This window comes from Terrapene carolina, unplaced genomic scaffold (assembly GCF_002925995.2).
Source record: "Terrapene carolina triunguis isolate 2854851 unplaced genomic scaffold, T_m_triunguis-2.0 Scaffold210, whole genome shotgun sequence".
Lineage (NCBI taxonomy): Eukaryota > Metazoa > Chordata > Testudines > Emydidae > Terrapene > Terrapene triunguis.
The window spans coordinates 33,565,098-33,582,305 of NW_020664561.1; the positions used below are offsets into that span (position 1 = coordinate 33,565,098).

At 42.9% G+C, this 17,208-nt stretch overlaps 1 protein-coding gene across 5 annotated transcripts in view; it reads right to left on the bottom strand.

Moving 5' to 3' along the window:
- Positions 1-14,087, bottom strand: part of LOC112119096 (polypyrimidine tract-binding protein 2) — an 80,642-nt gene extending 66,555 nt beyond the window's left edge. For all 5 annotated transcript variants that reach the window (XM_024217659.2, XM_024217658.2, XM_024217657.2 and 2 more), the window contains exons 1-2: positions 13,929-14,087; positions 12,111-12,141 (exon numbers count right to left, since the gene is read on the bottom strand). Coding sequence is in view for 4 of the 5 variants with exons in the window: in XM_024217658.2 (XP_024073426.1) it covers positions 12,111-12,141; positions 13,929-13,936 (39 nt within the window). In the remaining variant the exon portion in view is untranslated. The remainder of the gene's footprint in view (positions 1-12,110; positions 12,142-13,928) is intronic.
- Positions 14,088-17,208: the final 3,121 nt, after the last annotated feature.

Here is a 17,208-nt window from a genome sequence, read left to right on the forward strand (position 1 = left end):
ACTTCCTTTTACAATTTCACCTTTAAAGTAGTACTGAGTGTCAGTGAATGCAATGAGTAATACTAAATGAGCAGTATGGTACTGCATTGACTTATTTTGTTTAGGAGAATCCATCCTCAACATACAGGATTCTGAAGACTATCCACCTTCAAGATCACCATCATTTTCTATAGTTTCAGAGTTATCTGCCAATGATAGTGTTTCAGTCACATCATGTATGTCACATAGCCACAGTATATCACCTGTAGCAAAAAGAAAAAAATCTCCATCATCCAGAAACAACCATAGATAAGTTTGTTATAAGAACCAGCAGATTACAAAAAGAGGTAATTGATGAATAAATTGCCGGTTTGTTTATGCAACAAACTCTCCTTTCCGTATGATTGAGAACCCACACTTCATTAACATGGTTCAGTCATTAAGACCAGGATACAGTCCACCCAACAGAGCAGATGTCGCAGGCAAATTGCTGGATAAAGTGTATGAAAGAGAAATTGAGCAGCGTGCAAAAGGTCTAGAGAAATTGTTAACCTGAGTCTTGATGGGTGGAGCAATGTCCACAATGATCCTGTTGTATGTGCTTGTGTGACAACAGAAGAAGGGAATGTCTTCCTTATAGAAACAACTGATACATCAGGAAATGCACATAGAGCAAAATACTTACAAGAAGTAGCAGTAAAAGCTATAACAAACCATAGAAAAAAATTCAAATGTCTAGTACGCAACTTGGTCACAGACAATGCTGCAAATGTATCCAAGATGAGAAGAAATTATTTAGAAGAGAGTCCCAAACTAATAACATACAGTTGCAGTGCTCATTTGATGCACCTCCTAGTCAAAGACTTCAGTATTCCAGAAATAAAGGCTAATGTTGTTGAAATTGCAAAATACTTCCGTAACAACCACTTTGCAGCAGCTGCTTTGAAAAAAGTGGGAGGAACCAACTAACTCTCCCACAAGATGTGCAATGGAACTCAGTAGTGGACTGTTTTGAGCACTATATCAAGAAGTGGCCTAATCCAATGACAGTTAGTGCCATTTATTTTTTCACGATTTTGTTCACAGTCACAGCCAAAGTTCTCAACATTGGGCTTAAGAGAAATGTTGAACACATGCGGAGTATCCTGAAGCCTATTTCCGTAGCCTTGAACAAAATGCAGGGAAATAGCTGTTTTATTGCTGACGCTGTTGAAATTTGGAAGGAACTGAGTGAGATCTTAAAAAGAGAAATATGCAACGACAGTTAAATCACAAACATTAAAAAAACGAATCGGACAAGCACTATCTCCAGCTCATTTTCTTGCAAATATTCTCAATACCAGGGTCAAACCTTAACTGCTGAAAAAAGGAGTTAGCTATCACATGGACATCCAGCAATCGTCCCTCAATAATACCAACTAATAAACTTCAGAGCTAAGGGTGAACCATTTAAGAAATATATGTTTGCTGATGTTTTAAAGAAAGTCACACCAGTGAACTGGTGGAATTCACTTAAGCACTTGGATTCAGAGACTGTGGAAGTGATAATCTCACTTTTAAAAGCAGTAGCTTCTTCTGTCGGTGTAGAAAGAATATTTTCTTCCTTTGGACTAATTCATTCCAAATTGAGAAATTGTTTTGGATTTGAAAAAGCAGGAAAGCTTGTTTTTCTTTTCCAGATTATGAACAAACAGGAAAATTAAAGTGAAGACAACTGAGTTAGCTGCAGAAGCCAATATTTTAACTCTCTCATGTTGACCTGGCTGACATAGTTAAATGAATTTAAAAAAAAATTAAATAGACTATTTTAAACAATTTTAACAAAAAAACAAACCTGATTTTAAAAACACTTGAATGTTTAACTACATTCAAAAATTCATATGCTTATTTTGTTAAAATATTATATGTTTGTTGTTGTTTTAGTTAAACGTCTGGTGATATTCTCCTCATAATACAGCATGGCAAGAAAAATCCTCCAAATATTAATGATTAGCCTGTTGAATTTGAGATAGTTCACCTCCCAATGACTTCATAAATATCTGCTTCAATTACCTTTGGTAAAATGAAATAACCAATCATTCATTTTCTGATATAGCTGTAAAACTAACCTAAAAAGTTTTCAAGATAAATCACTTTAAAAATGTATAGTATGTACCTTCTAAAAATGAAACCTACATCTATCTCTGAGTTGTGAAGAATATGTATTAAGGTTATAACAACCAACAAGAATGCACTTTTATGTAGAAATCCATGATTAGTCAGGAAGACTCGATTTAGTGATTTAAATCAAATCCACCCTGGTAAATACATCATCTGAAGAGGCTTGTGATACATTACAAGGAAAAAAATGTGGGTAGTGAGAGATCAGCTGCACAGGATGTGTCATATTTATCTTTCTCCCAGAGGATAGAAGCGACTTCATCTGCACAAAGTGCAAGCTGATCTCCATGCTGCAAGAAAAGGTTAAAGGACTTGAGGCCAAAGTATCGACCCTGCACTGCATCGGAGAAAATGAAGACTTCCTGGACAGAAGTCAAGATTTGATACTGCAGGCACAGTATGCCCAAGAATCGGAGACAGAAGTGCAGGGGGGACTGAAGAACAGGGAAGAAAACTGCCAGCGTGTGACCTCCAGAAGAAGGAGAGTCAATATACCCCCAACTCATATAGAAGCAAACAACTGCTTTTAGGCTCTCTGCACAGGTACTCCTGTTGAGAATGCCTTGGAAGAGTCATCTGAAGGAAGGTAGCAGGAGACCCCATTGACCAGAAGGCATGGGATGCATTGTCATAGGGACAGGGGTTCCATGACCCCCAGTCCCAAGAGGCGGAGAAGGGTGGGGGTGGTCAGGGACTCCCTCCTAAGCAGGACAGTCATCTATCTGCCATCTGGGACCAGGAATCCTGTAGAAGTGTGCTGCTTGCCTGGAGCTAGAATTCAGGATGTGACAGAGAGTCTTCCGAAATTCATCAAGCCCTCGGACCTCTACCCCTTCCTACTTATCCACGTGGACACCAACGATACTGCCAAGAATGACCTTGAGTGGATCACTACATGACTCTGGGAAGAAGGATAAAAGAGTTTGGGATGCAAGTAGTGTTCTCATCCATCCTCTCTCCTGAAGGAAAAGGCCTGGGCAGGGACCATCAAACTATGAATGTAAATTCATGGCTATGCAGGTGGTAACGGTGAGAAGGTTTTGGCTTCTTTGACAGTGAGCTGATGTTCCAGAAAAGAGGATTACTGTACTGGGATCAGCTCCATCTACCAAACACTGAGAAAAGCATCTTTGGACATTGTCTGGCTAACCCAGTAAGGAGAGCTTGAAACTAGGTCTGATGGGGTCTGGTGACAAAAAAATGGCCAATTCACATATAAGCTCAAGTAATGAAGTCAAGGGGAAGGGGCTAAATTCTGGAGAAGGGACTAGAAATTACAACTGCATTAAAGAGGCAAGGAGAAAAGCAACAGGACAGTCTTCAAAATATCTTCGATGTCTGTATACCAATACAAGGAGTATGGGGATCAAGCAGGATGAATTGGAAGTCATGGTATATGTTGAAAATTATGACTTAATTGGCATTATACAGAGACTTGGTGGGACAACTCTGTTGCACTGTATGTCAAGAATGTATATACTTGCTCTAAGGTCCAAGAGCAAGTGAGCGGCAGACCTACTAAGAGTGTCTGGGTGAGGATAAAAAGGGAAAAGAATAGTAACGATGTTATGGTGCAGGTCTATTATAGACCACCAAATCAGGAGAAGGAAGTGGACGAGGCATTCTACAAGCAGGTAACAAGATTACCAAAGATGAGCTAGTAATAATTTAACTTTCCTGATATCTGTTAGAAGACTATTTCAGCAAAGCATAATATGTCCTGCAAGTTCTTAGCATGTGTAGGGAACAACTTTCTGATTGAGAAAGTTGAAGAAACCAGGAGGGGGTCATCCATTTTGGATCTGGCGTTGACCAACAGGGATGAATCAGTTGTGAACATGAAGGTGGTCAGGAATTTGGAAGGAAGCGATCAGGATTTCATAGAATTCGAGATCCTAAAGAAAGGAGGACATAAGAACAGCAAAACAAGGGCACTAGATTTCAGAAAGGCAGATTTCAACCAACTCGGAGAAATGATAGGCAAGGTGCCATGGAAAGACCAATTAGGAAGAAAAGGAGTCAAAGGGGGCTGATGATTCCTAAAAGATGTAATATTAGAGGCTCAACATCAAGCTATCCCTATGCAGAAGAAAGATAAGAAGAGCCACAGGAGGTCAATGTGGCTGCATCAGGAACCTTTTAGCTATGTAAAAACCAAAAGGGATACATACAGGAAATGGAAGCAAGAGCATGTCACCAAGGAAGTATACATGGGAATAGTGTGAGCATATAGGGACAAAAGCCAAGGCAAAGACTGAGTTACAGCAGTCAAGAAATGAGAGAGACAACAAGAATTGGCTCTACAAATATGTCATACAACAAAAGAAAGATCATGAATCGTGTGGGCCCACTGCTCAATGGAGAAGGTGAGTTGGTAACAGAAGATTATAGGAAGGCAGAGCTGCTCAATGCCTACTTTGTTTCAGTCTTCTCACAATAACTTCATTAGTTGTCCAGTCATATTATCATTGCCAATAAAGGGGAAGGAATGCAGATAAGGATAAGTAAATAATATATCAGATCTTCTGACTAATCTGAATGAACTCAAGTCAGCAGGGCCTGATGCTGTTCACTTCAGGGTGCTGAAGGAATTAACTGAAGAAATCTCGAAGCCACAGACAATAAAATTTGCAAACTCATAGATGACAGGAGAGGACCTGGAAGATGGGAGAAGGGCTAACGGAGTGCCCATCTTTAAAAAGGGAGAAAAGGAGGAGCTGGGGAACTACAGACCAGTCAGCCTGACCTCGATACCTGGGAAGCTACTAGAGCAATGTATAAAACATTTAATTTGTATAGTCCTGCGTGGATACAAAAAGGTGTATCTGCGTCTGATCTGCAAAAATTGTCCGCGGATAGCTGGGGATTTGCAGGGCTCTAAACAGCTCCACAGGTCAGGGCGCAGCAATGACACAGGACTGCCCCCAACCGCCCACTCCAGAACTACTTCTCCCCAGAGACCTCCTGCCCTGCCACCCGCTCTACCCCTGCCGTACCCACTCTGGGCAGGGAGGCTACAATTCTGGGCCCTTCTATGCAGTGCCGCCCTCCCCATGGTGGGCTCAGACACCCCTATGCAGTTGCGGAGGCTCTAATGCACGCAGCTATAGCTGCCTGCTCATTTAAAGAACAACCACACCTTCAAAATGGCGCTTTGGCTCACTGCCTTCTGGGAGTTGTAGTTTACCTCCTCCTTCCGAGCAAGCTGACGACTACAACTCCCAGAATGCCCAGCATGTTGCTGCGTGATTCAGAGAGCCAAGCTGGAGTCTGCAGGCTGGGTGACAGCCATTCTGTTCGGGTGAGGGTGTGCTGCAGAGCCCTGTGCGGATACAAAATTTGTATTCACATCCAAGTTATGATCTGCAAAAATGGTCTGCGGATATCCGTGGATACAAAGCAGACAGCTTCAGATTTGCAGGGCTCTATTAATTTGTAGATACCTGGAAGATGAAGGGGTAATCACTAGTGGCCAACATGAATTTACTAAGAACAAATCATGCCAAACAAATTTGATTTCCTTCTTTGACGGGGTAACTGGTTTGGTGGATAGGAGGAATGCAGTGGACATATATACATGGACTTTAGCAAGGCTTTTGACACAGTTCCACATAACATTCTGGTAAGTAAGCTGGAGAAATGCAGACTCAGTGAAACTACCATTAAGCAGATACATAATTGGTTAAAGGACCTGGATGTAGGATCAAATTTGTAGATGACAAAGCTGGGTGGGGAGGTTACAAACACTCTGGAGGGTTGAGCTAAAATTCAAAGGGATCTTGATAAATTGGAGAACTGGGCTATAAACAACAAAATTAAATTCAACAACGCTAAATGTAAGGTGCTACACTTAGGGAAGAAAAAACAAATGCACAAATACAGAACGGCAGATAACTGGCTTGGCAGCAGCACTGCTGAAAAAGATCTGGGAGTTGTGGTGGATCACAACCTCAACATGAAACAGTGTGATGCTGTTGCAAAAAAAGCAAATGCAATTTTAGATTGCATTAACAGAGGCATAGCATGCAAGTCACAGGAGGTGATAGTACCGCTCTACTCGGCGCTGGTGAGGCCTCAGCTGGAGTACTGTGTCCAATTTTGGTCACCAATGTATAGAAAGGATGTGGAGAAACTTGAAAGGATCCAGAGGTATGTGACAAAGATGATCAAAGGGCTGGAATGCAAGCCATATGAGCAAAGGCTGAAGGAACTGGGTATGTTTAGCTTAGAAAAGATGAGGCTGAGGTGGGGGGGACATGAGAGCATTCTTCAAATATTTGAAAGGCTGCCATAAAAAAAAAGATAGAGAAAAACTGTTCTCTCTTGTCACAGAGGGCAGGACAAGAGGCAATGGGTTCAAATTACAGCACAACAGATGTAGATTAAATCTCAGGAAAAACTTCCTAACTGTAATAACAGTAGGACAATGGAACGAACTGCCTACGGAGCTCGTGGAAACTCCTTCACTGGAGGTTTTCAAAAGAAGGTTGGATAGCCACTTGTCTTGGATAGTTTAGACTCAACAAATCCTGCATCTTGGCAGCAGATTAGACTAATGACCTTGTGGGCCCCTTATGATCCATGATTCTATGACATGTTCAGTGAGATCCTGCAAGCCCGTGCTGCATTGGATCATGAGCACAGGGCCTGGAGGATGAACATTGTAGACAGTCTGGAGAAGGAAAGAGTGGTAGAGGAGAAAAGCCCAGGAGTCCCAGCAGGAAAAAGGAGAGGGAGATGTACCAGGACATAATGGGGCTTCTCAGGCAGCAAACACAGATCCTGCAGACTCTGGTGGACCCGCGGGTTCAACAACCCCGGATTTGCCTCCCTCTGCAGCCCATTGAGAACTCAATATTGGGATCTCCCTATACCTTCTCTTCCTCCTCCACTAACATTCCACATGGCATCAAAGGTCAATGCACTCTCCCTACCACTCCACCCTGGGAGACATTAAAGACAACACAGCTTCACATACACTGACTTGCGAAAGCCATGGTAGATGTGGTAGCTGAAATGGACATCAACGTTCTTTCCTCTTGAAAAGTTCTGTTCTATTAATTTAGAAAGTTTTATTAAATTTTCAATCTATTTGTTTTAAAATTGCAGTGGTTCTTTTGCACTGATTTTGTTACATAATACAATTCTATTATTTGGAACATAATTCATCTTTATTAATTCACAACATATGCTGCTGAGTGCTTAGCAATTCAGAAAGCAACCAATTACCTGTTACTGCACTGTATCACACAACTCAGAGGATCAGTCACAAACAAAAATAATAGGTGAGCTGACAATGTTATATTCCTACATGTACAGTAATCACCACACAATTCTTACCAGGCCACAAAAGAGCAGGGCCAGATAGAGAATACTACAACGCCACACATTACTCCACTCACTGTTAAAATTGCCTTTCAAAGCCTCCCTGAGCTGTATAGCTCCATGTTCATCTCTTCTAATAGCCCTGTTCAAATTTAGCAGACAGCCACTCCACCTCTGCCCTCCATCCTGGCAGAAACTTTTCCCCTTTTGCTTCACAGATATTAAGCAGGACACAGCAGGTAGCTGTGGGATATAAACATTGGGATATTTTTCTCCCTGAGGTCCAATCTTGTGAGTCGGCAACACCAGCGACCCTTCAAATGACCAAATGCACATTCAACTGTCACTCAATACCTGCTGAGCCAGTAGTTGAATCGTTCCTTGGTGCTGTCGAGGTGACCAATCTATGGCTTCATGAGCCAGGGGAGCAAGGGATTGGTATTTCAATATTGCCAGTGGCAATCTGCCAGTAGGGAAAGAGTCCATGCTTGTAGCTTTCTGAACAGTCCTGTGTTCTTAAAGATGTGAGTGTCACGCACCTTCCTGGATCGGACACTGATGTTGGTGAAGCGTCCCAGTGATCCACCTATGCTTGCATCATCATAGAAAAGTAGCCCTTTCTATTGATGTACTCAGTGGCAACATGGTCTGGTGCCAAAATAGGAATATGCATGCCATCTATTGCTCCACCACAGTTCAGGAACCCCACAGCTGCAAAGCCATCCAGTATGTCCTGCACATTACAGAGTCACAATCCTGTACAGCATGAGGCATTTAAAAGCTCTGTACACTCGCACGGCAACAGCCACCACGGTGAATTTCCTGACTCCAAATTGATTTCAGACAGGTAACAATCTGGTGTTCCACTTGTGAGCGCCACTCACTTCTCCACTGTCAGTGCAGCTCTCATTTTGGTGTCTTGTGCTGAAGGGCTGGGGTAAGCTCCCTACACAGATCCAGGGACATGGCCTTGTACATCCAAAAGTTCCGCAGCCACTGCTCATCATCCCAAACTTACATTACGATGCGATCCCACCAGTCAGTCAGTGCTTGTTTCTCAGGTCCAGAAGTGGTGCTCCACCTTCTCCATCTGTTCCATGCACACCATTCAATTGATTCTTGCTATGTCCCATGACAATCTGCCCTCCAAGGAATCATTTTTCCCCCCTCCCTCCCCCAATTCAGGTCTTCTTGAGGCTCTGCAAATACTACAGGATCGTGGAACCCTGTGCTTGCAATGCTCCTGACAATAGTGCAGAACTGTGCAGGCTTCGTGCTTCTGTCTGAGATGGCGGACAGCAAGGAGGGACACGTGGGTTTGTGGGATTTTGAAAAAAAGACACGAAAATTATGGGATACACATACAATTATGGGATGGAGACAGTTGTAAACTGGGACATTGACCCATGCTCCCAGTCACCCCATGCGACTCGTTTTGGCCCCATCATGCATTGCCAAAACTCCCCCAAAACTAGCGAGCTGGATAGTGTCTAGTTGCACAGTGAGACTGCCTACCCATTGTGCACTGCACTCTGCATTGACACAAGCACTCCTAGTGAATACATGCACTGCCAGCACAAGGAGCCAAGTATGCACGTGCACAAGAGATGTACTAACTGCGGCAGCTGTATGCTGATGTAACTTGAGTAAACATCAATTTTTAGTGTAAACATAGCCTTGGTCTGGCTCACTTATAAGAACGGCCATACTGGATCAGACCAATCGTCTATCTAGCCCGGTATCCTGTCTTCTGACAATGGCGAATGCCAGATGCTTCAAAAGGAATGAACAGAACAGGGCAATTATAGAGTGATTCATCCCGTCGCCCAGTGCCAGTTTATGGCAGTCAGAGGCTTAGGGACACCCAGAGAATGGGGTTGTGTCCCTGACCATCTTGGCTAAAAGCCTTTGACGGGTCCATCCTCCATGAACTTATCTAATTGTTTTTTGAAGCCAGTTATACTTTTGGCCTTCACAACATCCCCAGCAACAAATTCCAAAGGCTGACTGTGCATTGTGTGAAGAAGTACTTCCTTTTGTTTGTTTTAAACCTGCTGCCTATTAATTTCATTGGGTGACCCCTGGTTCTTGTGTTATGTGAAGGGGTAAATAACACTTCCTTATTCACTTTCTCTACACCATTCATGATTTTATAGACCTTAGTTGCCTCTTTTTTAAGACTAACAGTGCCATTCTTTTTAATCTCTCCTCATATGGAAGCTGTTCCATAACCCAATCATTTTTGTTGCCCTTCTCTGTCTTTTCCATTTCTAAGATACCTTTTATGAAATGGGGCAATCAGAACTGTACACAATAGCTATGGGCACTCCATGGATTTATATAGTGGCATTATATTTACTGTCTTATTATCTATCCCTTTCATAATGGTTTCTAAAGTTTTTAACTTTTTTGACTGCCGTTGCACATTCAGCTGATGTTTTCAGGGAACTAATCACAATGACTCCAAGAGCTCTCTCTTGAGTGGTAACAGCTAATTTTAGAACCCATCATTTTGTATGTATCGTTGGGATAATATTTTCCAATATGTATTACTTCGCATTTATCAACACTGAATTTCATAGGCCATTTTGTTGTCCAATCTCCCAGTTTTGTGAGATTCCTTTGTAACTCTTCGCAATCTGTTTTGGATTTAACTATTTTAAGTAATTTTATATCATCTTCAAACTTTTCCACCTCACTATTTACTGCTTTTTCCAGATCATTTACAAATACCTTGACCAGCACTAGTCCCAGTACAGATCTCTCAGGGACACCAATATTTACCTCTCTCCATTCTGAAAATGGACCATTTATTCCTACTCTTTGTTTCCCATCTTTCAGCCAGTTACTGATCCATGAGAGGACGTTCCCTCTTATCCAATGACTACTTAGCTTATTTAAAAGGCTTTAGTGAGGGACCTTGTCAAAGACTTTCTGAAAGTCCAAGTACACTATTCCACTGGTTCACCCTTGTCCACATGCTTGTTGAGCCCCCTCAAAGAATTCTAATATGTTGTTGAGGCATGATTTCCCTTTACAAGAGGCAGGTTAACTCTTCCCCAACATATCACGTTCATCTATATTTCTGTTCTCCACTATAGTTTCAACCAATCTGCCTGAAGTTAGGCTTAATGGCTTGTAATTGCTTTCTTCAAAGACTAGCTCTTATTCTGTACTTTCCCTGTCTGTGCAAATAGATCCTTTTTCCCTTTAAAAACACATACCACAAAGTCTATCTTCAAGAAAAAATGGTGAGGTACATACCGCTAACACTATCAAGTACCCATGACTATTTCCCTGTCTATATATTACTCTAGATTTCTGATCTAATTTTTGAGGCTTGTTCTCTAAAGGCTCCTCCCTTTATGATTGTTGTAGCTTGCTAATCTTGCTTAAGCTCATGACACTACATTTTCCACAATCAGATAAACAAAATAAATATCCCCACTGAAATGTTTACATTTCATAGGCAGGTGGATAGCAGGAAATTTCACATTTATTTTAAAACACACTTCAGATAAGTGGCCTCAATTTGCTCTGAACATGTCACATCAACAGTTACACTTATCAACATGAACTTAGAATTCTAAGAATGTGATGGTCTTACAATGAAGGAAAGTGTTGCCTTTAAGTACCCAGGATGTAAAACAAAGGATCTCTAACAGAATTTGCACAATCCTTTCAAACAATGCATGATTTAACAGGAATTATTTCATTACACATGATTCAGGGCATTCCCTAAGAGACTGATACCGAAAGGGGTTAGAGTGCTGAAATTGTACAATTTAGTTGTTTCTAGAACAGCTGGAACTTTATTTTATGGAGTGTTACTTTCAAGAGTCTACTTCATAATGAAAGAATTTTGCTGTGTTCACTTCCATAATCCCAAATATGCTCTTCGACAAGTAATATACACACACTAGACAACTCTCTCATCTGTTCATAAATTGTGCACCTGTGGCAACATATTTGTCTGTATAGTTCCAGGCTAGCCCTGTGCCATTGTTCCCTTCATGCTAACTATATTTTTGTCGCATCCAGCTCCTAAAAGTATTGATCGGATTCCTGAATGCAAAATTCAATTGAAGAGTGAAAGAATCAGAGGGCTAACTGAAATTAACTATATGAAAGTTCTCCAGTTATAAGAAGTGTACCAATGAGGAAATGGGAGTTTGGGGGTAAAAAAACAAACAAACAAAAAAACAGCTAACTTCTGCTCTCAGAAGTCAAAACTTCATTCCCATATTCTGCTCCAATTATAGGTATCCAATTCTTGTTGGCCTCATTTGAAGTTTTTTGCAGGTAGGGAGAGGGGAAAATATGAGCTTTTAAGGTCATCATGCAGCAGTGAGAACAGAACGTTGCCCAAACATTATTTCTGAGAGAATACATCTGTTGGAATAATCTTCAGAATAAATTATATCACTATATTCATCTGCCATCCACGTGACTGGTCTTGATAACAGATTCTCTCATTTCTAGTCAGTTTCCAACTTAACGTTTTCTGTTTATTAAAGCATATCCCGATGACAAAATGTCAGCTGACAATCACTTATTAAAATCTTGCAGCTCACTTCAACTCCACAAATTAACATATATCATATTAACAGGTTGCTAGTTTAGCATCAACTAGCTTCACATCCTACCTTCACGCCAACTGCAACATCAGTGACAATGCTGTAAAGAAAACAAGAAACCTGATTTAATAGTAAGAAACATGTCTGAGTTTTCAAGCCACAGATTGACTCTCAAAATAAATGATTTCCCCATAAAACTGAACTCTGAATATATTTTAATTAACTTTAGTATTTAGAAATTAAAATAGCAAAGACCGACCCCTCAAAAGAGGAGAGGGGTCAACAAAAAACAAAACAGGAATGGGAGTGGGCTCAAAGGTTCAAAATAAAAGACATCCAGAAGGCACACTGAACAGAGAATCCCAGAGAGTGCCCACAGCTACAAAAGGTGTCCATGATGTCAGTGAACACTACCCAAAGAAGCTCTGTCTGGACACAGGACTTAAGAAGTGAGAGGAATTAGGTCCCACCGTCAGAGAACCCACCCCATCCGGCCTCCTCTTTCTAGAGTCTGATAGATATCCATTTTGGCCAATGCCAGAAAGTCTGAAGAGGAAGTCTCTGGACTTTGTGGGACAATGGATAGAGTGAGAATAGGAGGATTTAAGGACAGGTGTAGTACATAAGATACCTTTCTGTTCATTCTTTAACAGTGATCCCTACAGAACAATTCAGGGCAGAAAGTGATTAATACTATTTCTGAACTGAAAAAGCTGACCACATTGAAGGCTAGCGCCTACAAATGGCACCCTACACCCATGTGAAACAACAGCACAGACATGCTCTTATGCAGATCCATTTACAGGATCTAGCATTGGGTAGGCAGAATATAACAACCCAAAACAGAATATAGCCAGGATACCCTAATTAACACAAATATCATAAAATATTAAAATCAAAACATGATAAGTAAAGTATGCCACTTCCATGGGTATCAATTTGTGAGTAGCACAAAGGATTGACGTTTTAGACAGGGTTTGTAACACCAACATTATGCTGACAAGCAACCATAAAAAGCCTTTAAAAATCACATTACCAATAGGTTATACATTTATCACACAAACACAAGAGATTGTTTAATTGGTCTCAAAAGAGGGAGGAAAGTTAAATGAGGACTGTAAGATGCTGCACAAGTACAAGTGTTTATGCTGACAGTAGCTATAAACACCAGCGGTGGTTCCCAGCCCCAATGAAAAGAGGGCCTTGTGTATAACTACCCACTCAAGCTCCCTGCCACGAATGAAGGCCCTTGCTGTCCCATATCGTTGACGCCTGCAAACGCTTCCCTACTTAGGCTTTTACTGCCTGTCTCCAGTATACACAAAGGCATCTTTCTACCTTAAATAAAAAAAAAGCCAGAGGGCTATTAAACAGCTATTGAAAACAAAAGAGCTTGACATCTGCCTCCTCCTGCTGCTGCTCCTCCTCCTCTCTGGAGAGCTCCAAAACAAGCAGGAGTCTTGTTCAGAGCGTTTCCCCTAACCCCACAAATGAGGGGGAGGGAATAAGAGGGAGGGAATGGGGGCACACCTCCCCCCCCACACACACACACCATTGAGAGGGCCACAGAATGAACAGGGCGCTAAGTAAGGGCTCACACAGCCCTAGGTGAGTCAGGAACGGACCCTCCCCAGCCCCGCATCTGAGTCCGCGTTATGCAGAAGCTCCCCCCATCCTCGCTGGGCCCCAGTCGGTCTCCAGCTCCCCCACAGGGAGGATGCAGGAGCTAATCCCCGTTATTCAGTGGGGTGTGCTGGGCACCCTGCTCCTCCCAGACACCCGCGGGGTGGAGAGCGAGCCCCGCTCTGCCCAGCCCCCAACGGGAAGGCAACAATAAACCGGCGGGTGCGGCGGCGGCACCCGCTCCCCCACCGCCCCGTTACTCACCCGTCCATCGCCGAACAAGACAAAGCGCTGGCGAGCAGGGCAGGGAGCCGCGCAGGCAGCGAGCGGAGAGAGGCAACGAGAAAATGGCGGCCGGGCCCCCACGGAAACCGCCGAAGGTTGCCGAGTGCCAGGCTCTGCTCCCCATCAGATTGGGCTCCCTCGTTGTCACTGGGCATGCCCGTGCGCTGTGCGCATGCTCAGTAGCAGCAGCTACTGGCGCTTCTGCGATGCCCCTCGTCACCTGCCTGTCTGAGCCAAACTATTCCCCCCGCGGGGGCCAACGCAAGCAAGACAAGCAGGGCGATTTCCTAGCCTTGCTGCCCACAAGGCCCACTCCTAGGCCCATCTCCCACGTCACATTCATCTCCCAGCCCTGCTGACTGGAGGCCTGCTTTTTGGAGGGAAATTCTTTGACTGTTTACCTCAAAGTCTGGCTCCTTTAGCTGGGGAGAGACTCCTCAGCCCGGCTGTGCCTGAGACGAGAAACTTGCCAGATCTGATGCCCCGGGACTTGGATTGGATGCCCCAGGCTCCAGCCCTGGTGCCAGGCTTCACTTGTTGCAGGAAGAGACTGTCCAAACTTGGTGCTGCATCTCCTTCATTTCTGGGGCCAGAGAGGGAGTAGTTAAAGCCTTTCTCCTCTTGTAATGGAAACTTTTGGAGAGGAATTGCCATCAGTAGTCCATCTTCTGTAGTATCCTGCCTCTCCAATTGGCCAGTGCAGGGTCCTTCAAAGGAAATTATTACCTACATAATGCATCTAATTGTGCCACAAAATTCCAAAGGATAGGAAAGAAATTCTTCCTGTTTTAAATTGAGAACCATTAGCTTATGCCCTGAAACACGAGCAAGGAAAAGATAGACATGTTATTGCACACAATATAATAATCACAGCTAGTGCAGTTAGTCCTAGATATCAACCACTCTTAAGACCCCTGATGAACAAAAAAGCAAAACCATCAAGCATGCTATAATATGTTCCCCCTCCCTCCCTCCAAGCAATTAAAGATTGCACACAATGGCTCATACTTCCCTTGGGGTTAGGGTTCCCCCTTCAAAGCTGATAACAAATATACTTTAATTGGTATTAAGATGAACATATAATTTCCTCATGGCCACAACAGTCCTGAAATGTTGTACATTGCAGGATTTGGGCCTAAATCTAAACTAGGTATATTTACACTACAAGGCCATTTAGTAGCATGTTTGGTTTCACAATGTTGCAAACTCTCTCTGTTTTAGCATGAGTCTTGCAATATTTGATATTTTACTTATATCCAAGGCTCCTGGAGATGGCTGATTATGGGAGAATCTCAGCTTTCATTTCTTTGAAAAAAAATAAACGTTTCTAGCCTTTGTGTTTATGGAGAAAAGCTTTAAAAATGTGAACCAAAGGTAAGATAAGGGCTCAAAAACCAGCAGGGAAATAAATAGAACTCAACACGCATTTTGTTAAAAAATATATATATATAGTCTCATGATTTTTAAGCCAATCTCATGATTTCCTGGGTCCTACCTCATGGTTTTGGCAGGGACGTGCTGGCCACCACTTCCTGCAGCTCCCATTGGCCGGGAACGGCGAACCACGGCCACTGGGAGCTGCAGCCGGTCAATGTAAACAAACTGTCTCGCAGCCCGCAGGTTGCTCACCCCGGTCTACACTACAAAGTTAAGTTGACATAAATTGCCTTGCATCAACCTACTGATGCATGTGTCTACATTAAATTTGTCTGTGACCAGCATAAATATTCTGTTGTGGTGATAGAGTAAAATCACTTCCCCAAACAGCATAGAGCCTTGTTCAACCTACTTTGATAGATGTAGTGGAAGTGTAGACACTGTATGACCAGTGTCAAACCAAACAGTCCTCCAGCCACTATCCCACAATGCCCCAGTCCCCACGACAGTGACCACTCTGCTCATGATTTAAAACTCCACAGTTGAGGGGTCACATATACTGAAAGCTTTCCCCCCACCCTTTCAAAACTTTTTTTTAAATGTACTTTGCTTGTTGCCCACGTTGGTGAACATACTTAGCAGCTCACCTTTGTGATTGTGTCCACCCAACAATGACTACACACACACACACAGGTAATAGATGCACTATTGCCTGGAGCAGGCAAGAAGAACTGGATTTCCTGGGCCTGTGGGGAGAAGAGGCTATGCAAGCACAGATATGGAACAGCCCTAGAAATGTGGATCTCTCTGAATAGATTGCATGGAGGATGCAGGCTAAGGAGTACAATAAGGATCAGCAGCAATGCCACATGAAAGTAAAGGACGTTCACTAGGAATACCACAAAGTGAGAGAGGAAATCTGATGCTGCCCCACAGACCCGCCACTTTTACAATTAACTGTGCGCCATACTTCTTGGTGACCCCACCAGCACTCGACGGACCACTATGGATACCTCAGAGGAGCCCAAGATGGAGACCACTGGCTTGAACAGCAAGGAGGAGGAGGAGCAGGAGTAGAGAAACGCAGTGGGGGACTCCTACCGTGCCATGAGCCAAGACCTGTTTGAAATGCCACAGAACTCTAGCCAGTCTTGTTAAGTGAGCTCAGATGAGCCCACTGATGAAGGGGAAGTGAGCTTAGGTAAGTGTGTGCAGGCAATTTTCCTTAAATTTTATTTTATTTACTTTTCCTTCCTCTTCCCCCTTCCCCATGCCATTTAAAGATGACACCCATCCCATCCCCATATTATAAAATAAAGGGACTGTTTTTCACCATCTTATCTTGTCAGAGTAAAAAGTAAATTCAAGCCAAATTCTCGAACAATACTATATGCAGAGTTGGTGTAGCCATGTCAATCCCAAGATACCAGAGAGACAAGGTAAGTGAGGTAATATCTTTTATTGGACCAACTTCTGTTGGTGAGAGAGACAAGCTTTCGAGCTTACATAGAGCTAGTCTTCAGGTCCCTGAAGAAGAGCTCTGTGTAAGCTCAAAAGCTTGTCTCACACACCAACAGAAGTTGGTCCAATAAAAGATATTACCTCACTTACCTTCTTTCTGAACAGTACTATGGCAGTTGGATTACATAAATCACATTGATTCAGTGTCCTGTGCTCATTTTGAGGTAGAACAAACAGAAATATAGTCAGCATCTGCTGAGAAATCTTGATAAAACTTTCATGGAGATATTCTGCAGTCCTCTCCGGAAGGTTTCCAGGGATGTCGGCCTTATTTCTTACTCCATGATAGGACACTTTCCCACACCACTCTGCGATGAATGTGGCTGGCACCATCTCAGCCCACAGACTAGTGGCATATGGG